General features: G+C 37.0%; 1 protein-coding gene across 1 annotated transcript in view; it reads right to left on the reverse strand.

The window, feature by feature from the left end:
* grid2 (glutamate receptor, ionotropic, delta 2) overlaps positions 1-26,855 on the reverse strand; it is a 495,660-nt gene that overhangs the window by 421,958 nt on the left and 46,847 nt on the right. The window contains exon 2 of the mRNA XM_067393754.1: positions 14,277-14,432. Coding sequence (XP_067249855.1) covers positions 14,277-14,432 — 156 coding nt within the window. The remainder of the gene's footprint in view (positions 1-14,276; positions 14,433-26,855) is intronic.

Consider the following 26,855-nt stretch of genomic DNA (forward strand, 5'->3'; position numbering starts at 1 on the left):
TAGTGTTTTAAAACTAAATGCTTTTTTTTTTTTTCTGTAAAAGTAATTTGAAATAGCCTAAGGCAAATTTTAACAGCTGTAACTCCCATAAGTGTTATTGACTTACTTGATTTATGGGGTAAGTGATAAAAAAAGCAAAGCAAACTGTTCTTAAATATCAACAAATTTGCAGCAGCTCCCAACAACAGAGGAGGGTCAGCCTGAAAGTAAGCTTACTTTGCTATCTGTCATCAATAGGGGTGTAATGATATATCGCAGTACGATATTTCGCGATGCAAAAATGTTATGATGTGTATCGCAGAGTGATGTCGGTACTTTTGCGATATGACGGCAGTCTAATCTTATTGGTTGAGCTGCCGACGTGACCTACTCTGCAACATGGAAGAAGCAGTGAGAGAAGCCGGCTTGTCACTGCATGTTAAGGGTGTGTCTCAATCAGCTCTCTAGTTCAGTAAGTGTTTCGCGCACGCATCGAATTTTGCGCATTGTATCTTGCAAGCAGGTTTAAACGTTTCTCGCGTCAGTCTCTTGCTTGGTTGCGTGAGTCGTGGTTTTCTTTCACCGCAGTGCCACAGCAACAGCTGAGCTCACAGAAAAACAAAAGATGCTTGCGATGCTTTGCTTTAAGAAGTTCTGCGGTTCACATATTGCGTCTTTTCCGCGTGCAAGTCAGTTATTTCAAATGTAGCCATGCAGCAGGCGCACTCACAATGGAAGCAATGCGGTCGTGACACGCATGCGGTGCGTTTTCCAGGTGCATCGAGATGAAAATTCATAACTTTTCAGAATGCCTCAAGCGCACCGCAGGCCATATGACAAGAACCAACCGATCAGCTTCGGCCTTTCTTTAACAAAACATCGAAATCTCAGCCGAACAGCTGATTATAGCTGTACAAGGTGTTTTTATATCTTATCTTTTTTTTAGACGTGATATGTGAACTGTCCCTTAGGATTCTGAATTCTAAGTTCATGTTAATTAAAAAAAAAAAATTCAGTGACAGACAGACCTATTCAGCTGTTAATCTGAATACAGAAGGTTTTTAATAAACCTTGAAATGTGATTTTGTATGTACAACAAGGAAAATTATTGAAATTTGTTAATGTTTTTTAAATAAATCTTATTTGAATTTCAGTTTCATTTTGTTCAAAATATCGTGATACGTATCGTGAACTCCGTATCGTGAACTCCGTATCGAGATACGTACCGTATCGTGACCTGAGCATGTCGTTACACACGTAGTCATCAATAACGAAAAGTAGAGATGCACCATCGACTCCCGATATCCCGATATTTATTGGGCGATTTTTTATAAATTAAAATCATTTGCATATTGGCTATAGCATGAAAAAGTCAGATACAGATGGTTTTGATTAATTAACTGTGTTAAGGCACTTAGTTGCATCATGTCTGTTGCATAATTAAACATTTTTCTCTGGGTAAAATAATTAAATACTTAACAAAACAAAATGAAACTTGTGTAAAATATAGCAGGGCTTGACAAAACGGACTGCCTGGTGCCAGCGTGAATGACGTTCAGGACAATTGATGGAAATGTCACTGTCCAAATCGGGCCAGTGCTGCATCGTCATGAAAGGTTGTCCTTTGCACATGTTTTTAAGCCTTACCAATTTAAATATTCAAGGGCAATAAGATGCAAATAAGAACTCAATTTGTTACTCGCTGTGTGATAAATTTTGTGTGCGCACACATCCAAAGCGCGTGCCCAGAAAGCTACGTCTCAGACAAGGCACGAATACTGAATTTAGTTCTCTTCTACTTCTTTTTGCGCTTCAGCAGACAAAATTATATCAAAATCTTGGCTAGTATCCTAGTATACACAGTTTTACACAGGTTATGGCTTAAGTGAATGTAAACAGTTTTGAATTAAGGAAATTGGATCCGTGCAGCACTTAAAGTGACAGCAGCCTAATATTCCTGCTGAGCTGCTGTCTGTGTTTTAATGTTAATCAAACAACAACAACAACAACAACAACAAAAATCGCTCACTGCTCTTGACTAAACTTTTGTAACTTTAATGAGGATTAATATATATTTCATTCAACAGCAGTGTTATCTTACATTTGATATTTTATTCAGTCTATGTACCTGAAAACTACAGTTAGACCTACCTGAAAAGCAATGTTTATTTCATATCTATGTTCTGTTGTATTTAGATATTTATGTTGGCCTGTTGAATGTTAAATTAATTCAATCCATGTCCAATGGAGATGATTTGGCGATGCAGCAATAAGCTAAGCAATAATGTGTGCGTTTTTGAACTTTGCTAATTTAAAACATGATAAAAATAATAACAAAAAAATGTAATCTATTTTAATGGCAAAAGTTATATTGTATTGGAATTAACCAATAGTTGTGAGTTAAAATAGGTATCAGCCAAAAAAAAAAAAAAAATCCTATTGGTGCATCCTTGATGAAAAGCCTCAATTCAAAGGAGATTCAAATTCATGAAATTAATAACTGTTAGGCTGTTCTTGAAAAATGTTCTTGAATCATCTAGAACAACTTTAACTCTGAAAAGTTAATAACAATAGAAATTACCTTTTCAGGTTGTTAAATTCTAATTTAAATTTCCAATTTTCCTATTCTGCTTCAGAATTGCCCTCATTTTTAGAAAAGTTTGAAGTGATGCAATAAACATACGTTGAGTATTTTCAAATGTAAAATGCATGATTTGTTGAGATTAAATAGCTTGAAATCTTCACTCATCATTATAATCAGTCCCTTTATCTTTCTCTTGAGAATATATTTCTATATATAAACTGGTGAAAATGACACCTATAATGTAGGGTCATTGTTTATAAAGAATTGTAAAACCTCCCACAATGCACCACACTTCATCACAATGTCAAACACTTGACAAACGGTATATGTACTATAATAAGTATCAAGCAGAAATATTTAAAAGAAATACCAGTTTTATCACAAAGAACCAGATTGCATTTTAACAGCAATGTCACGATGCCAGGAAGCTTCAGTACACAATTATGTGAAAAACATATGGGGGTCTTCATTGTAATGCGTCCTCAGGGCTCAAATTTAACTTTTTTACTTTGTAACACTGGTGCTCCCAACTTCAAAAAGTTAGGAGCACCAGCAAAAATTTAGGAGCACCACAACTAAAAAGCTTTGTCATTCGTTTGACCAAATAAAAAAAGTTGCTTGTCTGGAAAAAATTGGATTTTTGTGTTGTAATATAATTTACTGAAGCAATATTCTCATCAGTGTTCACTCAGCTTTGACATTTAAATCTACATATTTGTGGTATTTACCCCGAGGGTATTTACCCCTTTATAAAAGGGCTTTTTCCCTTAATCTTATTAAATGCTTCATCTTTCATTTTAAATTCTTAAATTTGATCAATAAATGCAATTAGAATAAGATACTATAGGGCTGTTACCAGTAAAATTAAATAATTTACAATGAAAAATTACAACTGCATTAAATAATGTTATGAGATTGTTTTATTTATTGTTTTATTTATTTAATTAATATACAAATAAGAAATGTTGGAAAGAATGATTACTTTTAAACATGAAACTAAACTGCCAGTAGGTGGCGGCAGGTGACCGTGTAAATGAGTGAGTAATCGAGTCATTCATTGAAACGATATGTTCGAACGCATGAGTCATTCGATAATGATGCAGTTGTTTCTGAATAGGTCAACCGATTCGTTCAAAATGCTGAATCATTCAGTAATGAAAGAAAACACGATTGTGTTGTCATGAAATGCACAATTGTTCTGCTGTGATCTTTGTTTGGAACTATTTTCGCTGCTGAAACAGAACAAAAACAGTCACTATTGCATCTAAAATGTAAGTGATTTAATTTTAACTACTTTTTACAGTTCATTAAACTGTTGTATGAAATCAGTTTTACATGTTCAATCATGATGTTTTATTCAGGATATTCAGGAAAACTGTAGGCTTACTCTTGGTCATGTAATGTTGCTTAACTGTATCATATGTTTTAAATATAAAAACTCAAGTGTTAATGTCAAGTTGTGTGTAAAGGTTCTTTTCATCTTCTCTCTTCAGCTCTTTATATTTTGCGCGCTAGCTCCCTGTCACGTGACAATGAAGCACAGTGAAAGGGAGTGATTGATGGCTAATATTGACCAACCTAAAATCTGCTTTAAACTTAACAACATAAAGATGAATTTTAGTTGGTTGTGTGATAGAATGGTGGACCGGTCACTGTACGCATATACTGTGCTGTGATTAGCAAACGTTTTGTAGAGAAATGAAAACAGGTCGCACCTCAACAATTATTTGCACTCACACAAATGCTCCAAAATATATTTTAAGGTCGCAAACATTAAATTAAGGGAGCATATGCGACTAAAATTGTCGCATTTTCGAGCCTTGTTCCTGGAAAAATGTTTTCACAAATTCAGTGTCCATAGTGATAGGCTGTTTTAGGCTCATGGTACTAACACATACACAACAGACTTCTGAGCACACTGTGTATAAAAAAAATTAGGCAGTGCAGTAAGAGAAAATACACTTGCATAAAAGATGTGTTTTTACAATGTTGTTTTTTCAGTAATTATAGAAAAAAATAATGAGTCAAGGGTGTAACCAAATATTCAAGACTGGGGAGGACCAAAATTCTTAAAAGTTTAAGAATGTGTCACTGAAACACCCATACTGATCGACTACTAAATGTGGACATTTGTGTTACCAGTGTTGGGGAAAGTTACTTTTAAAAGTAATGTGTTACAATATTGCGTTACACCCCCCAAAAGTAACTAATTCCGTTACTTAGTTACTTTTTTATGAAAAAAAATGTGTTACATTGCTTTTGCGTTACTTTTTCTCATCTGGGCTGGGCTTGCTTGTTTGTTTTTTAATAACAACAAAAAAAGTAATTTTTTGTCAAATGTTAAGGCCCTTTCACACCAAAAGTGAAATGAATAAGCCTCAGACTGAATGCATTTCTGAAGGAAATGCATATTTACACCAGTACAGTAGAGGGCGCAGCTCAAACAAACCTTGCAGATGTGCAGCTATTCTGGATTTAAGAAGAACAGGATACAGGAGATCGAAGTTCAACACTCTTATTTCTAAATCTAATATGAAGTAATTTTTGCTTATTAGTATATGGTTGAATTGGATCATTGAAGGTCAGCAGCAAAGACACAAGTTAATAAAGTGAGATTATATACATAAAGATAAACATCAGCTGTGGAAAAAAAAAAAGAAAAGCCTGGAAATATATTTGTAATGAATTCTATATAAAAATATGATTTATATATATATATATATATATATATATATATAATATATATATATAATATATATATATATATAATATATATAATATATATATATATATATATATATATATATATATATATATATATATATATATATATATATATATATTAGGGATGCTCATTTCGGTTAAATTTCTCGACCGACAACCGACGCTCGTTATCCGATTATTAACCATTAACTGATAAGATTATAATATTGCATAGCCTATATGATGATAATATGACATATATAGGCTATGACATTAAATAAAAAATACAATTGACGAGTGTCTGTGTCTTCCACGGGTTTATTTTAACATGCAAACAGCAACATAGAACAGATAAACAACAGAACCTGGATTCACATTATCAAATTGTCACACACCTGCAGCGTTTCTGACAACAGAAAAAAATAATTTAAATAAAAGGCATAAAATAAATAGGCCTACACTAAATATTTTTCACTTAAATGTTTAACAAATTAAGATGACAAAACAAAAACACGGTGAATCCATTGAAGCTTTGAACAACCGGTATTTTAGACATTTTTTCCGTCAAATAAAAATAGCAGGCCTACCTCAAGGATTGTTATTGTTATGACCACGGACGGTGCACGTGTGCATACCGAACACGTCTTTCCGCGCTCATGGGCAAAGGAGTTTCTTTGAAAGGCTCGCGCACGAGACTGAGCGGAATGTGGGAAATGAAGTATACCAGGGCCCTAAATTGTAATGGACTGGAGCTCACGGTTCACATCGAGAGAAATGGGTACGCGGGGGCACCGCGATGCGACCGCAAAAGGCACTTTCACTTTTGTGATCAAAGTGCATGCCACTGATAAGCTTTGTAAATGCAGTATTACAGTAGCTATACACATTCCAATTAAACGCGCAGGTCTCCTCTCGTGCGTCCTCCCCACTGTGTCGCCGGTCGAGGCAATAATTTTCGTTTCGCTTTTAGATATCTCTTTCATAGATGCCATCAATGCTTTTAACTCAAAACAGTCCATAAACTACAAATCCTCACGAAAACTTCAGTCAAGCCAGCTCGCGCGTCAATCTGAGAGCCTCTTACCTTAAAGTGTCAAATTTCTCGGTTTCTGAATGGACGGTTTTGCTTGATTGACAAACGCTAACGTTCGGCCACGATTTATATACCATCGACCTGTCCTAAAACGTTAGCACACTGTGATCGATTGCTTGGAGATCGTGTTTTTCTCTGTTCGAGGGCGCATTTCCACTTCTTCACATCTGCGACAAAACAGTTGATTATTTATGAACGAAAGCTCACAGAAACCTGAAAATGGTCTCATTTGAAAGAAAATATCCTAAGCTAAAAGATGATATATTGTGACTGATTGAAGCAGCCCTTATCAAAAGTGCGGGGGTCAATTTCTGTCTTTTCAAAACTGCGGGGGTCCTGACCCCCCTGTCCCCCGTGCCAACGGCACGCTTGACCCTTTCTATCGAAATGGTCAGTACTTCTTTTCGCTCGCTTCATTTTGCTTGTTGCTTAGCGAAATATGTCTGGCACGTGTGAAACGCCCCGCGAGTTATAGGTATATTATATATATATATATAATATACCTATAACTCGCGGGGCGTTTCACACGTGCCAGACATATTCTCTCTCTCTCTCTATAGAGAGAGAGAGAGAGAGAGAGAGAGGTATATATAGCATTTCTTTAACCATGCAGCAAACGGCAAAAAAAAAAAAAAAAAAAAAAAAAAAACCTTTAACTGATAGTATTAATCGGTTACAATTTTTACTTTCGGTTAACGGTTAAACGGTTAATATGAGCATCCCTAATACATACATATATATATATATCTATATATATATATATATATATATCTATATATATATATATATATATATATAGGCTACACAGTAAATATAAAAAAAAGTCTAAAATACCCGCGCTGTCACGGGGCATTTTTTTCTCTCCTCTTTACACTCTCCTGCAGCGTGAGCTGATTTTTCTTCTGCTGGGTTGCCTGGGTAAACACGCTGTATTGTGTCGGGTGTTTGTTTTTGAGGTGCCGTATCAGGTTTATTGTGTTAAATGTAGCCTTTTCCCTTCCACCTCTTGCAATCCAAAGTTTACATATCTCACAGTTTGTTATGGCAATGTTGTTTTCATCAACTTTATAATACCTCCAGACCGCAGACATACTCGCGCTTTCTGCTTCAAGCTGCTTCCGTGTTCTACTTTGCCGGCATTTAACCAATAGCGTCTCTGCAACAAAGTGATGTCATGCCGCACGCGTTGCTGTTTCTGTGTGGAGTCAAAAGGGTCTAACTCTGTGCCACCGTCAAAAAATAATGAGAATATATATACTTATATATCCGAGTCCTGATCGGTAGGTAACGTCCGATTCCGATAGAGTCTGAAACAACGTGATCAGGCCCGATTTCCGATCACGTGATCGGATCTGGACATCCCTGAATTTAATTCTCAATTTAGTCCTGGAGTAGGTCTAATATTCCTCCAGGAAATCAGCTTATTAAACTCTGGACTAGACTAAGTCTAGGACTATTTTAAACCATGACAGAGAAAGCAGATTTCTGTTAATCTGGTTTAAAGGGCCATTTTATTCTAGGACTAGGCTAAATCTCTGTCCGGGAAACCGCCCCTTAATGTTTAATTATTACTTACTCTATTGCTCTCAACATGGGGACAGGAAAGCTGTCAGTCAATAAATGTGAAAAAAAAAGTAACAAGCTTTACCTATATGAAAAAGTAACAGGTATTTTATTGTAAATTGAAAAATGAATGCATTACTTTACTAGTTACTTGAAAAAGTAATCGGATTACGTACAGTAATTCAAGTTACTTGAAATGCCTTACCACCAACACTGGTGGTTACAGCCCTGGTTTGTGTGTGTTCTTCTGGTGTTCACAATGCATATTAGCAGTGGTTTATGGTGATTGGAATTCAAAATAAATATATAAAAATAAATCAATACTGCATTGGGCACATGGCTTTTATTTTCTAAATCTAAATGTATGTGAAGGGCCTGTGGATTCAACATTCATCCTTCAGTGCTTATGACCTTTCATACAGACACACTCCCTGGTGAGCCTGATGATGCTTCAAGAAAAGGACAAAACAAGATACATCTATGTAAGAGCATACTGTAATTACTGATGTGAGTTCAAAGAGAATCTGTCAGTCTTATTTGCCAGATCAGACAAGCCGCTGTTAGTTAAGAAACCTGCTGCAAACAGGAAACTAGATAAACATAGCACTCTATGTGCACACATACACATATACATACAAACGCAAACAGAGAAGTTTGCAAGCAGTTAAGATACAGGGGATTAGAAGACAGAAATTTCTGACTTGATGTAACTGATTTTTGATATAACTCTCACCAATAACTCCAAACTTCTTCAACTGTAATGTGCATGTTGCAGCATGTGTAAATGCTGATCTCCATGAATGTGAATTCCTGGAATTCTGCCTAATTTACATTTAATAAAAAAGAGCTATAGGAAACAGATGCAATATGAGCTTGATCTACACATTAGAGAGTCTATTAAATCTGTCAAATCTTGGGCTTATTCTACGACAAAAGTTAGTTTTTATCTGTAAAAAAGTTCCAAGCTAGAACAGATTGTACATGAGAGACAAGCTTTTCTGGATGCATTTCATCTAATCACATAGCAGGCAGCTGAGTTTGAGGATATAAACAGATGTTTAAACAAATGAGGTATACATAACGAGGTCCAGAATCATACATCCATAAGAAGCAGAATCGTCTGCGCTCATGCTGAACCATAACACATGTGCACCTGTAATTAGACTCCCTCACTGAGAATCTTCAAACAAGCAAAACAAAGGATAGCAAAGCATACAAACAGAGCAGAGGAGCGCTTTATGTTAGCGAGAAGACCCATCAAAAGCAGAGCGTGTAGTTAGCTAATGCATGCCTCTCCATTAGATAACTACAACAAGTCCCACTCTGCCCTTCACCTCCAAGACTCCATGTGGCTAAAAGGATGGCGGCGCCACTGAATTCATCTACACTCAGATGCGAAGGAGAACAAAAAGCTGAGATGCTTGCCAACCAGCTTGCTATCACAGAAAAATAATTGAGAGGAATGAGAGTCAGAAAAATGTCAGCCATGTTTACATTAACATATCTTAACAGAGTTAACAGGGGATGTTAACTAATGAGCAGAAGTCAAGCAGGCATGTAATTTTATGTTGTTTTGAGTTGTTTTTTATGTTTTATTTTTGTATGCGTTCATATGAAAGCCACGTATCATTAAAGGGTTAGTTCACCCAAAAAATGAAAATTCTGTCATTAATTACTCACCCTCATGTCGTTCCACACCCATAAGACCTTCGTTCATCTTCGGAACACAAATTAAGATATTTTTTATAAAATCTGATGGCTCAGTGAGGCCTCCATTGCCAGCAAGATCATTAACATTTTCAGATGCCCAGAAAGCTACTAAAGACGTATTTAAATCAGTTCATGTGACTACAGTGGTTCAACCTTAATGTTATGAAGTGACGAGAATGCTTTTTGTGCACCAAAAAACCTAAATAACGACTTTATTTCAAAACTATTTCAAAACACTGCTTCATGAAGCCTTTGTTTATCAAACTGCCAAAGTCACGTGATTTCAGTAAACGAGGCTTTGTTATGCCATAGGTGTTTCAAAATTTCAATGGTTTACCACCAAGGGACATGACTTTGGCACTTTGATACACGCTCCGAGCCACTGATTCAAAACAAAAGATTCATAAAGCTTCGAAGCTTCATGAAGCAGTGTTATGAAATTGCCCATCACTAGATATTGTTGAATAAAGTCATTATTTAGTTTTTTTGGCACACAAAAAATATTCTCGTCACTTCATAACATTAAGGTTGAACCACTGTAGTCACATGAACTGTTTTAAAGTCCCTGTAAAGTCATTTTAAAGTATGTGTTCTGAGTTTGTCACACCACAGAAAAATTTGTTATTAACAACCCAGCCAAATTTGAATGATTAAAAAAATCTGCAAGTAAATGAAATAAGTTATCAAAATCTCGAAAAAATAGGCAGCGCTCTCTGCTCTCAAACGCTGGGGGCGTGTCCGCTGTCGGCGCTGAAACCACACCCACTCACGAGATTATAACATAAGCACACACGACAACTTACACTCATTGGGCACGTACTGCCGGGACGGGAGAAACTCTGTCCGGCCCCATATATCATCGGTTATAGTCGGGGCGGTAAGAAGGCAGAGGTGGGAGGGGGGGCTGAGGTCTGTTCAGTCACATTCACCAAAAACAGCGGATTATCTGTGAATCCCAGCTGTCTGATGAAAGTTTGTAAAATTATCCGGTGTAAAACGATCACTTTAGAATCCTTCATATCATTGTTTTAGGAAATTTAAATAAGGAGACCGAGCATATTGTATATTATAACAACCATGTAATATGCATTTGCGTGACGAAGGCATTACTAGCTAAATGTGCAAAGGGCTGTATATAACTGTAATGACACTCCAGATTGAGCGAGTGAACCGCTGTAGAGGCGGCGCCACGCTCGGTGCGTCATCAACAGTTATATAGTGTTAGGGGAGGGGCTATGCTCGGGGTACGATGTGTGTCATTAGACCCCCGTTTTAGCTCCGCCCAAAAAATCCTGAGCAGAGACTTGGTGAAAATTTTTTTTTTTTACTTTAAATACGTCTTTAGTAGCTTTCTTGGAATCTGAAAGTGTTAGTTATCTTACTGGCAATGCAGACCTCACTGAGCCATCAGATTTTATAAAAAATATCTTAATTTGTGTTCCGAAGATGAACGAAGGTCTTACAGGTGTGGAACGACATGAGGGTGAGTAATTAATGACAGAATTTTTTTATTTTTGGGTTAACTAACCCTTTAAATGTGAGATACTTAAAAAAAAAAAACCTTTAATCCAGAATAAAGCTGACAAAATGTGGTATATAACATCAATCACTCACACTACATAAAATTCCTCTAAACAGTAACATGGCATTTTATCTATTTTATCTAACCATCTGCAGTCCAACTTAACTAGCCTCTATTTATAATGCCATTGTCATTCTTCTCATTCGGTGCTATTTGCTTAGTGCAATTATTGTTGTGCTATTACCGCCCATGCTAAGCCAGCGGTAAACAGACTTTTATTGAAAAGAGAGGCGTTTGTGCACATTTTCTGTTGATCATGGCAGCAGTAATTCATCAAAATGATGGTCAAATAATGGACTTATATTCATGCATGTTGTAGTCAAGCACTTTTTAATGATCCTATTTAGATCCTACACAACCTGGCACTAGAAGCGGCCTGTAAGATGGAGAATTGTTTAACACAATTAGCATGAGAAATCTTTTTTTGTTTTGCCTTTTGCACTATTATTCTATCCTTCAGGGAATCTTGTGCCAAAAACAACGGAGACAGTGCATGCAAATAAACAACATACCAATATAATCACATTTAGTGAATGTGTAACGTATCACACATTGTCTGAGTTTAGTTCCTGGTCTGTTTGAAACAATTTAGCAGATAAATCCAATATTGTGCCATTGTTAAATATAGTGAAACAGGATATATCAAAATACCTTGAAACAAATAAGAACAAGCATATAAAACTTTCTATTAGGAGAGAGCAAGAAACAGCGGAAGATGCCAAAGTTAGATTAAGTGCTAGTTAACTGATCTTTGCAATTGTATAGAACACAGTGAACTTGCTGATGCATTAATGGCAACATTCCAAGAGCCTTGTACCTGTCCTCTTTTCTCGCAGGATAACAGAAAATGGCCCTGCTCCAGGAACTAACAGCACTAATTTGAGGAAACCACAGCATCATGGTATTATTAGATCATTCCACTGATCTTAAATCAAATATTAGGGGCTGAGATAATGCTGACCTCTGAATGCTATGAAAGTGTTGGATCCAGACAATTGCATAACATCAAGCCGAGTAAGCATATTAAGTGGAGGACTGAGGCAAGACTTTATTCTAATGATTAAAAGAGGCACCTAATTTAGCCACACTTACCCTTTAAGTCAAGGAATTTTAAGTAAAATTCATGAACTGAGGATCAGACTACAAATAAAGGCTTCATAGGGTCACCCAAACTATTTATATCATAATACATATATTTTTAACACCAAGTAAACAAATGCAGGCAATTCATGTCTTTTGTCTTATGCAAACATTATTTGACTCTCAGAAGGTAGTGGCTCAAAGCAGAATGGTGTCTGACTTAATAAACATCATGAACAATGTCTCCAACCCTCTCCAAGGCATGTTTGCTGAAATGAAGAGTGCATTCAACAACAGAGTGATCCGTCCACGGTGTAAGAGAGGGTGCCACAGAAGGTCATTCCTGCCTACTGCTATAAGACTCTATGATTCTTCCGCTGTGTGCCTGAAACATTGACTTGTTTTGACTCCTCTGCCTACAACTGTTTGTTTCAACAAACTGCTTTACATTTGCTCTGTTTACAACATTTAGCGTCCTCCAGTTTTTTTGGTATTTTTGTATGTTACAGTTACACTACAATCTATACACCAATTCATTTAACCTACAGTATCTACCAACCCAGTGATCTATCTATTTACGCACCCACCTATCTAACCTACAGTACATATCTATCTGCCCACCCATTTATCTATCTACCCACCAAGTGATCTATCTAACCTATCTATCGACCCACCGAAACATTGTTCTATCTAACCTACAGTAGATATCTACCTACTCACCCATTGATCTATCTAACCTATCAACCCATCCACCGATTTATCTAACCTATCTATACCCACCAAACAACCTATCTACCCACAGACCCACCAATCTATCTAAACTACAGTACATGTCTACAATATCTACTCACCCACTGATCTATCTAACCTACAGTACTGTGCAAAAGTCTTAGGCATGTCAGTATTTTCACCCCCAAAAAATCTCACAGAATTTCCCAGTGAGATTTTTGTATGCACAGGGAGTCTGTCAACAGCCAGTGTTCCACACGGAGATCTGATCTCACCATCATTAAATCCGTCTGTGATTACATGAAGAAACAGATGAAACTGAGACAAACTAAATCCAGAAGAACTGTGGCCGTATCTCCAAGACATTTTAAGAAACCTGCAAAAGTTACCTGAAAAACGTTGCGCAAGTGTACCTGTACAAAAACTGTTTTAAAAGCAAAGGGTGGTCACATCAAATATTGATTTGATTTGGTTAATAGAAGTTAATTGATAAATAAAATCTATTTATGACAGTATTTTTGAAAGCATCCTCACTTTACAGCATTTTTACACAAGTGCCTAAAACTTCTCACCGTACTGTAGCTTTGCAAATGGGTTTCTTCAAGCGTCATAGAGACATGGCCACAGTTCTTCTGGATTTAGTTTGTCTCAGTTTCATCAGTTTCTTCATGTAATCACAGACAGACTCGATGTCAGACTGTTGTGCATACAAAAATCTCACTGGGACTATTACAATTAATGGCAAAATGAATGTTTGGAAATGTAAACTGATATTTCCTACTGTACACTGCAGCAAAAAAAACATTTTTGGGGGGTGAAAATACTGATGTGCCTAAGACCATTGCACAGTAGTTTATCTGCCTACTTTCTCACTGGTCGAGCGAGCGAGCGAGCGAGCGAGCGAGCGAGCGATCTATCTATCTATCTATCTATCTATCTATCTATCTATCTATCTATCTATCTATCTATCTATCTATCTATCTATCTATCTATCTATCTATCTATCTATCTATCTATCTATCCACCTGCCAATGTATCCACCTATCTGTCTGTCTATCTTTCCAGCCACTCACTTTATCTTGTTCTATTCTAATTATCATTTAGATTGAATTAAGGATGCACATATTGAATTATCAGCATTTTTTGGAATTGCTTTTCATTGCAATTCCATAGAGGCTCACATTAAAGGGGATGAGTCCAGAAAGGTGCACAAGTATGTTCTCAAAACAGATTTAAATAATCAAATGACTTACCTTCCTGCACTGCCTGGAAAGGGTTGTTTCCATCTACAAACTCCACGGACACAGTGATCTTCTCTGTCTCCAGGATCTCGTTGTTGAGGTTGAGATCTGCCACCGCCATGCGGAACACCTCATCATCCTTTTTGGCAGACTCATCAAAAATGGCCCCTAAGGCAAGATAACATATTAATATTATTATTAAGATTTATATTATTATTAAGATTTATCATATGGTTGATAACTAAACACAGAAATAGACACTTGAAATGAACAGAATCCAAACTGCTCCATAATATTTTTAACCCATTTCTGACCAATACAAACTCTCTTGTGAGATAAGCTCTAAAGGTGTTTAGAAGTAATATTTTAAGTAATCTCTAACAGTAAAAGTATTCAGTTAATGACCAAACTCAGCTCAGGTGAAAACATAATGCAAACAATAGGATAAAAAAAGATTAGAAAAGTGTTATCAAAATGTCTTTAAAACAACAAATGATAAATGACTATGTACACTGTACAAAAAAGTTAAAAACAGCCTAGCACAGCACAAACATCATCACTATATACAATGTAAAATGAGTTCCAGACAGTAGCTCTGTGCCAAAAAATCAATGCTTTATTATTATTACTCTGTCTGGCTTCATTTAGCGCCTTACTTTATTAATTCAATAAATTAATCCTACATGAGGCAAAACAATATATACCAGCTTTTAAGTAAAAAGGTTTTTGTAGACTGCCAATTATTTGAGCTTTAGACAAAGTCTTCAAACATATATAAATAAACACGCAATGATCTCCACATATGCGCATGTCAGGCTTCGAAAAGTGCAGGCAGAGTGAAAATGTTTCTTTAAGCAATTTCATCTACACTTGTTGGTCTCCACAGATCCGGCTACAATGGAAAACAGTATTTCAGGGCCTAAAATTGATTCTTGTATATATATGTACAAGGAAATTGAATCTTGTCGACCTGTATACATGAGAGTAACGTCAAAAAATTGTCAACCCTCAGAGGTATGTAGGAAGTAGGATGAAGCGGAGTATTTTCAGTTCACAGTATGTGGGGACAAATTGGTGATCTTTCAACGAGTGGCACACAGGAGACAGTCAATGTACCGATATCACATTAGAGTCTATGGTCAGTTGTGAACAGGCCAAGTCAAGACACTACCTGCAGGGCCCTGTGAAACTGTCAAGCCTTTAACAAGACAAACCTCAGAAAAAAAAAACACTTATTTTGTCCTCTGCTAAACATCATAATGGGTCTTTTATCTAAGGACAGAATAGAGTTGCCATAGAAACAAAACTCAAGGTGGAAGCTTCTTTAAAGCCGCATATATCATCCATCGCATAGGGAATGCCGTAGAGGGATATTATTCTCAAGTCCATGTGCATCTGCCTTGATTTGCTTTGCCACTTTAAAGCTGCAGTCCGTAACTTTTTTGGTTAAAAATTATCCAAAATCAATTTGAGCAAGTACATAACCAGCCAGTGTTCAAAACTATCTCATTATCTTATCTCAATTCACAATGGTAAGCTTGTAATAATGTTTTATAAGAGCGACATGGTGGATTTCTGCGGGAAATTCAAGCACGCAGCAGTTTGTCTGTGCGTCATTACATCATGTCCGTAAACAGAAAGGAAGGAGTCCCGTCCAGGCTAGTCAGTTTTATCACGTGAGGATGCTGCTTGTAGCGGATCATTTATAGCCTGTTCTCACAGCAGCTGAAATAATTAAACTTATCATTTTGATGGTGGATTGTAATCCAGAAAGATCCAAATGACAATCATCAGTGACAACTGGAGATTCACTTGTAGTCAAAAAGCAAAAGACTTTGGACTGTGGTAGGGCTGGACGATATGGCCAAAATTTATATCACGATATAATTCTTAATTTCGGTCGATACGATATAATTCCGATATCGATATGAAATATATAATAGCCTCAGAAAAACTGCCAAGAACGGCCACAACGTCTGAAAAATGAATTTGCCAAATCTATGAAATCTCTTCCTATAAAACTATATAATATTTAAGAAATAAAAACAGTACAAATAAATTTATGTTCAGCTTTTATTTGTATTTAGCCTTCATACAAACATAAAAAATAAACATAAGACTCACTCACTTTTGTAATATTAATATCTTTAACATTAAACTATAACGTAGGCTGATTTTATTATCCTTAATATAGATTAAAACAAAAGTGCTTCAGCCAGATAAAGATTATGAAAAGTAAACAGAAAAAAAAAACAGTGAGAAACAACAAAAACACATTGCTGGGGCAGGAACATTGTTGAGTGTTGATGACACTAGGGGTGCAATGGTTCAAATTGCTCATGGTTCGGTTCGTATCACGGTTTTAGGGTCACGGTTTTGGTACAGTTCGGTATGTGCTATTAGCACGTACCGAAACCGTGACCCTAAAAACTACTGTTTATTTGACTACTGTCAAATAAAAATAAAGAAAATAAGAACAAACGATCAAACTACAAGCAAATAAGTACATCACAAATAAGTACAATAAAGCAAATATTCAAATAAAATAAACAGTGCTTTTCAGGTATCTAACAGCAGTTTTCAGGTACAGAATGGATAAAGTAATCAAATATAAAATAACACTGCATATTATCTTTACTGTATAAAATAAATAATATTAATCATTATTGAAGTTACAAAAACTATTCAGTCAAGAGCAATGAGTGATTTCTTTGTTATTTGTTGTTTGATTTAACATTAAAAACAGGCAGCAGGAATATTTTTTTTCCCTTTTAAGACATGCACGATCCAGTAGCTACATATACTGTTACACATGCATGTCTTTCTCGACTGTTATACGTTCACTTAAGACATAACCGACTATGTTTGCTAGGATACTCGCCAAGACGGGCATGTTGACGTAATTTTTGTATGAATTTGTCCGCCGAAGCGCAAGACGTGAAAGAGAAGTCAGTATTTGCGCGCTGACTGAAATAAGCGTGTGCGCGCGTCGCATGAGCGCACACAAATCTTCTCACAGCGCGTGCGAGTTCTCTTTCGCGTCTTGTTCTTGAAGGTTTAAATCAGCAAAGCTTTTAATGAGTTTAGTTTAAACAGATAGCATCGTGTGCTGTTCAGGTCTCACCTGCGCTCGCGCGCTATCAACACCCGGGTGATGACGGCGTAAATGACTGGACATTAGAGCATACGGCACTCGCTGTTAACAGTTTACAAAGAGTTACTGTTTTGTCCACGCTTTCTGATTATCGTTGTTGTAACGTTTTGTGCATCCATCGACTGAAACATACATTATCTGAACTCTGTCTGTCTGTTTTCCACGTTGCTATTTTAAACAAACCATATTAACCAATAGATACGCTGATGGCAGAGTGTCTGTGGTGTACGTCATCACTCAAATAGCCAATCGCGTTCTGCTCTTTCTAACGGCTGCGCCTCAAGTAAGTGAGAAATGTTGTAATGTATATATCGAAATACCGGAAATGTGTTTAAAAATCATATCACCGTTATCGAAAAAAATTATATCGCGATATATATTGATATTGAATTATTGTCCAGCCCTAGACTGTGGAGTGAAATTGAAATCTACAGGTAACGCTAATACACACTAAATACACATAGTCACGCAATGATGTTGTTAACATTAACGATTTGAGAACAAAGTATAACAGTAATAAAAATTTGCAAGGTTTGACGTGATCCAAGCTAAGCGATCATTAGATTTAATCATCATTGGCAGCGCGATTTATTGTAGGCCTAATGCTTTTTCCTCAGTTGGAAAAAAGCATTAGGCCTAAGTTACACACAAAAGTCGCAGAAATGTTACTTACTGGTTCAGATGATATTTTCCAGTGAAAATTCTTATATTGGTCATACTTTCACGACGTAGAATCTGTGATTCTGAAGTACAGTATCCACCGGTGCAGTGATTGACAGCAAACATTAGAGGCACAACACACGTACAGATAACTATTCCTCGTATGACTGCAACTGCAGGTTTCAAACAGAAATGGCGACAAAGAAGAAAAATGGCAGACTGCACCTTTAACTAAAACCAATATCAAACAATTAGTTTCTTTTTCAGTATATACAATCAGTATTTTTTAGTCTTGTCTTCCAGTAATAATACTAAAATATTCTTAAAACTAGATACATTTAAATGATAAGAAAAACCTGCATGTAATATTACACATATTATATTATATTATATAGGGTGCGATTTGTGAAAAACCCAGAGGGGGGGGATGTTTTGAAAAGTTTTTTTGTTTGTTTGTTTGTTTAGGACTGGACAATATGACGATATATATATATATATATATATATATATATATATATATATATATATATATATATATATATATATATATATCTCATCACTCCAATATAGACTTACCTATATTGTAGTTATAAAGCGTAACATTACACAGGTAGATTTGCTTTATGTATTTCCCCGGCGTCAGGCACATATAAATGTCAGGAAACACGATTCCTGGCTGCTGCATGCCAATATCCATGGATTAGGTTTATTTGACATGTCATAAGGAACACTTTCGAGCCCAACCTTTAGTGTGATTCGTTAGTTTTACTCGAGTTTTCGCAGTTTCCCCTATTAAATCCAGTCATGCAGCAGGTTCTTTTGCCACTCAGTCCAGCTGAGGAAGCGCGTTCCGGTGGGAAATGCACGTGACGTCACCGTCGACCGTTGACTGCGATGGTGTTTAAAAGTGGTTAGGCTACAAACATAACCTGTGTCTCAATCAGCTCCCTAGTTCCCTAGGTCGTGAATCAGTATGTCATGCAAGTGAATGTGGCTGATTCCCTGATCAGTGCCCTGAGTCTGACTACTGAACTAGGGAGCTGATTGAGACCAGATTGAGACACACGGATAGACTGTAAAAGGCTAAAAAGCATTGTGCGCGCGCCCTTTTGGATTGGAGTGTGGAATGGATCGCCTGTGAAGTCGCTTGTGGGCGTTCCTAGTGCTGTCGCTCTAATTTCATTGGTAGACTGCACGTCTGAGCGGCTCTGGTCCAGAGCCATAGAAAACAGCAGACTGTAAAAGGCTAAAAAGCATTAATGTGCGCACGCCCTTTTGGATTGGAGTGTGGATTTCTTTTACTGTCTATGCGTGGATCGTTTATGAAGTCGCTTGTGGGCGTTCCTAGTGCTGTCGCTCTAATTTCATTGGTAGGCTGCACGTCTGACCGGCTCTGGTCGACCTTATGTAGCCCCGCCCCTTTCCAGCGCTGCGCTCGTTGTCTTTTGACTTCCGGCTTGTATTTCCACAGCGATTTTATGTATTTATGAATGTACTGCTCATTTTAAAATCCTCCCGTTCTACTGACATTTGTTAAGACACCCGCTTTAAACATTACAATGCTCATGATAATTTTTGTTAACTCTACAACACGTAAATCCACTTCACCAGCTAATTATTCTTCAACAGCGATGCCATTGAAATATACAAAGCTACCGCGAAAACGGAAGTTCAAAGACAATTCTAAAGATGGCGGCGCGCATGTTTCTCTGGAAAATAAGGTCTATAGAAAATGCAATCCCAAATGATATATAAAACTAAGAAATTCTAATTTGACTAAGAATTAGGTTTAAAATAATTAAAAGTAACATGTTGTAGAGTGTTGTGACTGCAGAGCTCAGTGCATTAAATCATTAACTAGATTAACGATCGTTCTATCAACAAATTAAACTCACTCATACTGTCAAGAAATACTAAAACGTTATTCAGATTTGACAAATAATATTTTTTTCTTGTCCCTAATAATCAACACAATGCAGGGGAAACTGTAAAATGAACTGCAGCAGTGCTAAACTGCTCACAGCATCATATAATTAACAACAAAAACTATCAATGTATGAATCAAACTCACGAGAACGTGAAGAAATTCGAAATTTGTCCTATTTTTTACATAGCACATACCGAACTGTACCGAAACCATGACGCTAAAACCGTGAGAAATCTGGACCATCCCACCCCATACCGAACTGTACCGAAACCATGATATATATATATATATATATATATATATATATATATATATATATATATATATATATATATATATATACTGTATATATTCCACAAGAAGAAGTTTTACTGAGTTTTATGGAGGGGGAAAAACATTTTGCAATTCAAAATATATACTCTGAAAACAAGCCTTCAAAATGCACTTGCCTCTCAAGTAATTTTACCTTGTTGTAAGGATGTTTACATATTTGAATGAAAAACAAGAAAAATACTCATTAAGAAATTATGTTTGTTGAGAACTTGCATGTCAATAACAAGCACCTTGCTACCGTTTCATTATGTATAAAAAACAAAATAAAAAAAGAGAGATGGCTCAGGGCGCTTGGGGAAAAAAATCAAAATATTGAAAGGGCACGGATGCTTGTTCAAACTGCGGCAAAGACTACCTCAAGCACTTAGGTAGTGTGATTGAGAACAACACATAATTCCACAATAAAGTGCTCAAGAGCTTGTGGCAAGTCCTCATAAGCAACACTGGCCAGATTAATATCCTGCAGCCACTCTCAAGAGGAATAAAGCAACAGGAATCAAATTCTTGCCTGTCTTAATCAGTCCCACTCACTATCCCAAGGGGGCTTCTCTTCTTCGGATGAGCAAGAGAGTGTAAGTGTGCACAAGTATGAGAGGGTAGCTGCGAATCCTGATTTACAAGCTGCTGGATTGTGGCTCTAAACAGGCAGAGAGGCTGCAGCTCTTGGGCAATTGAGTTGCGAGGCAAAAGAGAACTTCATCAAATAAATCAAAGAGCAAAGCAATAGCACTGAGTCTGGCTCAACTGGACATGCCAAGGACAACTGGATTCCATCATAGAGTTCTTTGTCACTTTAACAACAACTGGTCACAATAACATGGATGTGTGTCCAGATGGGTGATCCCTAGCCAGGTGGTCCAACTTTGATTCGCTCTCTCCCAAGAGACGAGACCTTTGATAAAATCTAATAAATCCTCTTGGATTAAATTGGAAGCAGCGCAAAGAAACGGCAGCTAATCACGTGATATTTTTCTCAGCTTTGGCTATCCAAAAAAAATAAAAATATGACAACACAAACTGATTACTTTTTGCCATTGGAGCAAATTATCTACATGTATATTTTTAGCTACAAGTAACCAGCTTTGGTTTGATAACATTATTACTGTAGCTAATTAATACCAGCTCACTTCAATGCTACAAAATGATTAGCATAAAAATTGAGATTTATTTTTAGTGTGATAAAATCAGCTTATTGTTACTAACTAACCTTAAAATGATAGTTCACCCAAAAATGAATCACTTACTCTCAAGTTCAAAACCTGTATGAGTTTCTTTCTTCTGTTGAACACAAAAAAAAGATATTCTGAAGAATGTTAGTAATCAAACAGTAGCCATAGTAGGAAAAAAATATATGGAAGTCAATGGCTACCGTCAACTGTTAGGTTACAAACATTCTTTAAAATGTCTTCTTATGTGTTCAACAGAAGAAAGCAACTCATACAGGTTTGGAACAACATTAGGGTGAGTAAATGATGACGATTTAAAATTTTTTTAACCGGTTAATGTTGCTATCAGTCAGCGGAACATTGTAAAATTTGCTATTCACCTTCTTTTTCAATGCGGAAGTAAGCTATTTCCTATGAATGTGCAAGATTTCTCACAATAACTAGAGGAATAACAGTGCAGTAAAACTATTTGTGCTACAAACCAATGTGTTTATGATAAATGTATAATAATATGGTAACAAATATCAGTATGCAACATCAAACAGCATAACAGACTGTTTTTGTATAGCTAAAATAACTGGAAGCTGCTGACACTGGGAGCCTTTCACATTTAAATTAAAAATGGCTGCGTCCGCTCTTATGTTAAACATAAATTGGATATTATCTGTGTAAATTAACTGCAAAGCATTTTGGGTGTAAGAAAAGCACATTTCTGAAAAGCACAGTCATATGATTTTGGGGGGGGGGTTGCATTTCTGAATAAGTCTTTGTCCACTAGTCAAAGTAGTCTGGACACGCCGCTAATCAAATAATAGTAATTTGTTACTTTAATTAATAATTTTCAACTAAGGACACAGGACAATCAAAATACAAAAAGTCTTTGAGAATCAATTGAGGTTATAAAAAAAGATTATGAACATGGAACAAAGCCACAATAATTCTGTCACGCTGATGACAATAACACACTGGTCTTCTCAAACAATGTCAAATTCATTGGAAGAAGAGCTTAGATAATTGGCCTTAAGCGGGTATTACAATGTGTTCTCTCTCAGTGAACGGCCACAACCTGAAGAAAACGAAAGACGACTTCCCTCCTACACTTTATTCAGAGCGGCTAGAGGGTCTATACTGGTGCACACTGTCAAGCCTGTCACTGTTAGACAGTTTGAGAGGACAGCAGCTAGGTGAAAAGTCTCTGTAGTTCAACCTTTCAAACCTTAGTAAGTAGGGTGGGCAGTGTAATGGAGCTAAGACACATGTTGAATTTACAAGCAAATTGCTATTTGGAAACTCTCTTTGCTATGTCGTGGGAGGTCTAAAATACCTGGAGAGAGCTATCCGTTAGCATTCATCTCAAAGGCACAGCTCAAATAGCCTGGGACCCCCTGGAAGTATGCAATTTGAACTTTTTCTCATGGGCGACTATCCTGAGCTGTGATATAAAAAGCTGCCAATTGGAAAAAAACATAAGTCCATTTCAGAATACTAAAACATCTCCTCTAACATAATAAAGATACTTTTGTTTGGCCATCAACAGAGAAAGATCAGAGGGACTGAAAAGGACCATATTAACCAGCCAAAGCTTGACCTCTTGGGTCAAACAGATCAATACTGTTCAGTATGGCAGTTAGGATAACGTACACAAGGATAAAGTACTTGCAACCCCAATCCCCCTGCGGCCACTGGTGATGATGAAGGCAACTCAGTCGTTGGCACGGCCTGATGATGATGATGTATTAGTTAGCGATAGCATGAGGATTTTTGCATCTTAGGCGCAGATTTACGGTCACAGGGGCGCATCTCTAAAAGGACGGCGGGTTTGCGGTGACACCTCTGAGACAAGGCGGATTAATGAGCTTTGCAGACCACTGAGTGCAGTAATGGCTTGATATAATATGTGTTATAAAAACAGCAACACCGAGCACTGTTTATCATACTGGCAGTGGCCCGCCACGCACTGTCAGCCATTAATAACTCTCAATTTTTGCTTTGCAGTCGTCCGGACCTCTTGTCGTCTGCCAGCATGCAAACAAACAGTGCAGTTCTGGCTTTTGTTTGAGGATGTATGGTGGTCTACCCTCAAGCATGTGCCTGCATTTATTGGGCCGTGGGTGAAATTTAATTAAACTGTCATGAACGACTGGCAACCCGCTGTGGTTATTTGCAGTTATTTTTAACAAAGCCCATCATGACCGTATTAAAACAACGATGACACCCCAGCTGGAAAGATCTGCATAAATAAGCTGTGGTTTGGATGCTGATGCCCAGCATGGGATGTCGGTGTGCTGGTGTCTCGACCACGCTGCTTCACTAGCTTAACAAGGGAGGCTATGTTAAGGCACAAAGTATCATATATGTTCTAAATGAGAAAATGATTTACATTCTATAAACACAGACTTTTATGTGGCCGTTTTCTTAATGTATTTGTCATGTGTTAGGACCTCAGAAAAACACTTGATTAAACAATAATAACAATTTCAATTGTGATTTGTGGTTTTGCCTTTGCTGAAGAAAGAAAGAAAGAAAGAAAGAAAGAAAGAAAGAAAGAAAGAAAGAAAGAAAGAAAGAAAGAAAGAAAGAAAGAAAGAAAGAAAGAAAGAAAGAAAGAAGATGCAGCAGCATGGATCAGATCCGATCTTGACAATGTCTAGCCAGTTCTTCAGTGATAAGCTCTTTGGTTACTGTCAAGCCTGAGTGATAAAGTTCCTTTAGGGCAAATCAGTCCCTGGGACATGTGAGCTTAACTTGATTAGGGAAAGACCAAAATCTCTGCTGCTTGTAGAAATTGTACTTCTCAAATATATGTAAAATTAAATACTATCATATTCTCTTAATGAGTTTTAAACTCTTCTCTCTTTTTTGACCCATTTTCAAGGTATATGACTATCTTGTTTCAGATGAACACAATCAGAGATATCCTTGCTCTCCAAAGATTTATAAAGGTAGTGAATGGGGGGGAGGCTGTTTTGAAGCCAAAAATAAATGCATCTGTCCATCATAAATATACTCCACACAGCTCCAGGGGGCTAAATAAAGGCCTTCTGAAGCGAGGCGATGGGTCTTTGTAAGAAAAATATCCACATTTAGAACTTTATATTCTAAAATAACTAGCTTCCGCAAGATGATTGATAACTGTGCAAGTCGACTTGCACCAAATGAGTAACCCCCTGATGCGATGCATGATGCAGGAAGTAGGAGTATTGTAAACTTGGATGCCTCTCGCGGTTCAAACAAATAGGGCTCCTCTTCTCTTATATCGAAATCCTCTGACATTTCTCATTAAAATGTCTCGTTTGAGACTTCTAATTCGTGACCGGTGTTTTGTCTTGCTCTCTCCTCTGCGTGTCCACGTTCATCATTGCGCAAGCTTCAGGTCAGTATTCACTCTTCCACAGTAAATCGATGCGTACGGACGTCTGCTGGAAGCTATAAAGTTTTAAATATGGATATTTTTCTTACAAAAGTTTTTTTTTTTTTTTTTTTTTTTTTTTAATTTATGAACCCACTAGAGCTGTATAGATCATTTTTATGATGGATAGATGGATGCATTTATTTTGGGCTTCAAAACTGCCCCCCATTTCACTACCATTATAAATCTTTGTAGAGTCAAGATATTTTTAAATATCTCAGATTGCGTTTGTCTGAAAGAAGATAGTCATATACACCAAGGATGGCTTGAGGGTGAGTAAATCATGGGATAATTTTCATTTTTGGGTGAACTAACCCCTTTAATGATCAATAACAAAAACCTTACTGAAAAAAAAAACTTAAACCAGCCTTTTGGACATTTGGTGGTCTACCCGCTTAGTAAGCTGGTTTCAGCCTTAACAACAATGTTATAAGATTATATTGTTTAGCTGCAATCACACTAAAAACGGTATTTTCAGGTGGACCAGCTTTCACATGCATTCTAAAGTAAAGTAACTACAACAAAATGTCAATTGCCTCTTTTAACTGAAAGCCTGGACTCGCGTCATATGAAACCAAAGTATACAATGAATCAAGGAGTAGAACAGTTTTCATGCATAGAAGTCGCTGTGGGTTAACTGAGTGTAACAGAAGTACAAACAGGACTATGATAGTCACTGTTAATTTGTGTTTGTTAGTCTTACAATCCAGCTGTTACAAGACAAGGAGCTGTGATTGAGCCACAGGTGGTTAAAACTGTTACACCAAGGCCCATTCTCATTTAGGCGAGTACATGATGGCCATATTAAAGGACTTTGGCAGAAGAAGAAAAAAAAAAAAAAACAGCAGTGAATGCTTTCCCTATTGACGGCTTGACACGACCTGTGCGTGCAATGAGACACCTGCTGCGCATTATCCTTTTTGAGAGCGATTAGAAAAATATTCCCCATGATGCTATTTCTCCTGCAAAAGACACTGCATGCTTCCTTCCCTCTGGCTCCGACGCACTTTCATTATTACAATGTAAATTAATTTCCCTTCATCATTAATGCATTGAGCTGCCAGCTTCCCCTGCCCCTCAAAAGCAATTTCCATCCTGCATTGCTGTCCTTCACCTTTTCCTTTTGCACACATCTTTGCTTCTGACATTTAATCAAACCTGGCTTAAATGGGGCTGCTAAGTCTTCAGACAGATGGGCACGTGAAGGCATGACTCCTGTTAGAGAAGGACCCTTTGACATCATTAAGAGAGTGACAGTCCAACAATGAGTCACGCTGTCCACCAGATAGATAGGCGCAGAAGAAATGAGAGGAGAAGCAGGGAAAGTGGGGCAAGCCAAGATATTATCACCTCTGTGTACAGCTTGAGGATTGTTGCTCTGGCTCCTGGCTGTCTGTTTTCCGAAGGGCTCACATAAAAAAGTCCCAAGGGGCTGGAAAGTTCCCTCACCTGAATCAGGAAAGCAAGTTTGCTCTGTGGTCTGAAACCTAAGAGTGTCTGTAAGTCACCATCAGTGCTTTTACATGCCTTCCCTAAGGAAACTGGTTTCAGACAGGCTTTAAGGCACCATAATGCATGCCTAATGATCTAGGACAAATTCAAGAGCGCTTTACACAACCAACCAAATATTTAATGACTATAATGCCTATTTCTCAGCTGAAATGCAGTCAGACATTGACAATAAACTGTACATTTAAATTTAATTTACTTAACCACTCCATCAGACCCAGACTGTGGATCTAGATCTAGACTGTGTATTCACATATGTATAGTAGATTTTCCTATTTTACAATGAAAAGCTTGAATCTTTGCTGGGATGCTGATTCTTTGTTAATTAAAATTTACTCATTGGCCCAAATGTCAATATTCAGCATTCATCAGAGCTGCAGTGTGACAAGGCTGAATCTAGTTACATATTGACGCTTTTCTTTCCACCTTAAAT

Source organism: Chanodichthys erythropterus, chromosome 9 (genome assembly GCF_024489055.1).
Source record: "Chanodichthys erythropterus isolate Z2021 chromosome 9, ASM2448905v1, whole genome shotgun sequence".
Classification (NCBI taxonomy): Eukaryota; Metazoa; Chordata; class Actinopteri; order Cypriniformes; family Xenocyprididae; genus Chanodichthys; species Chanodichthys erythropterus.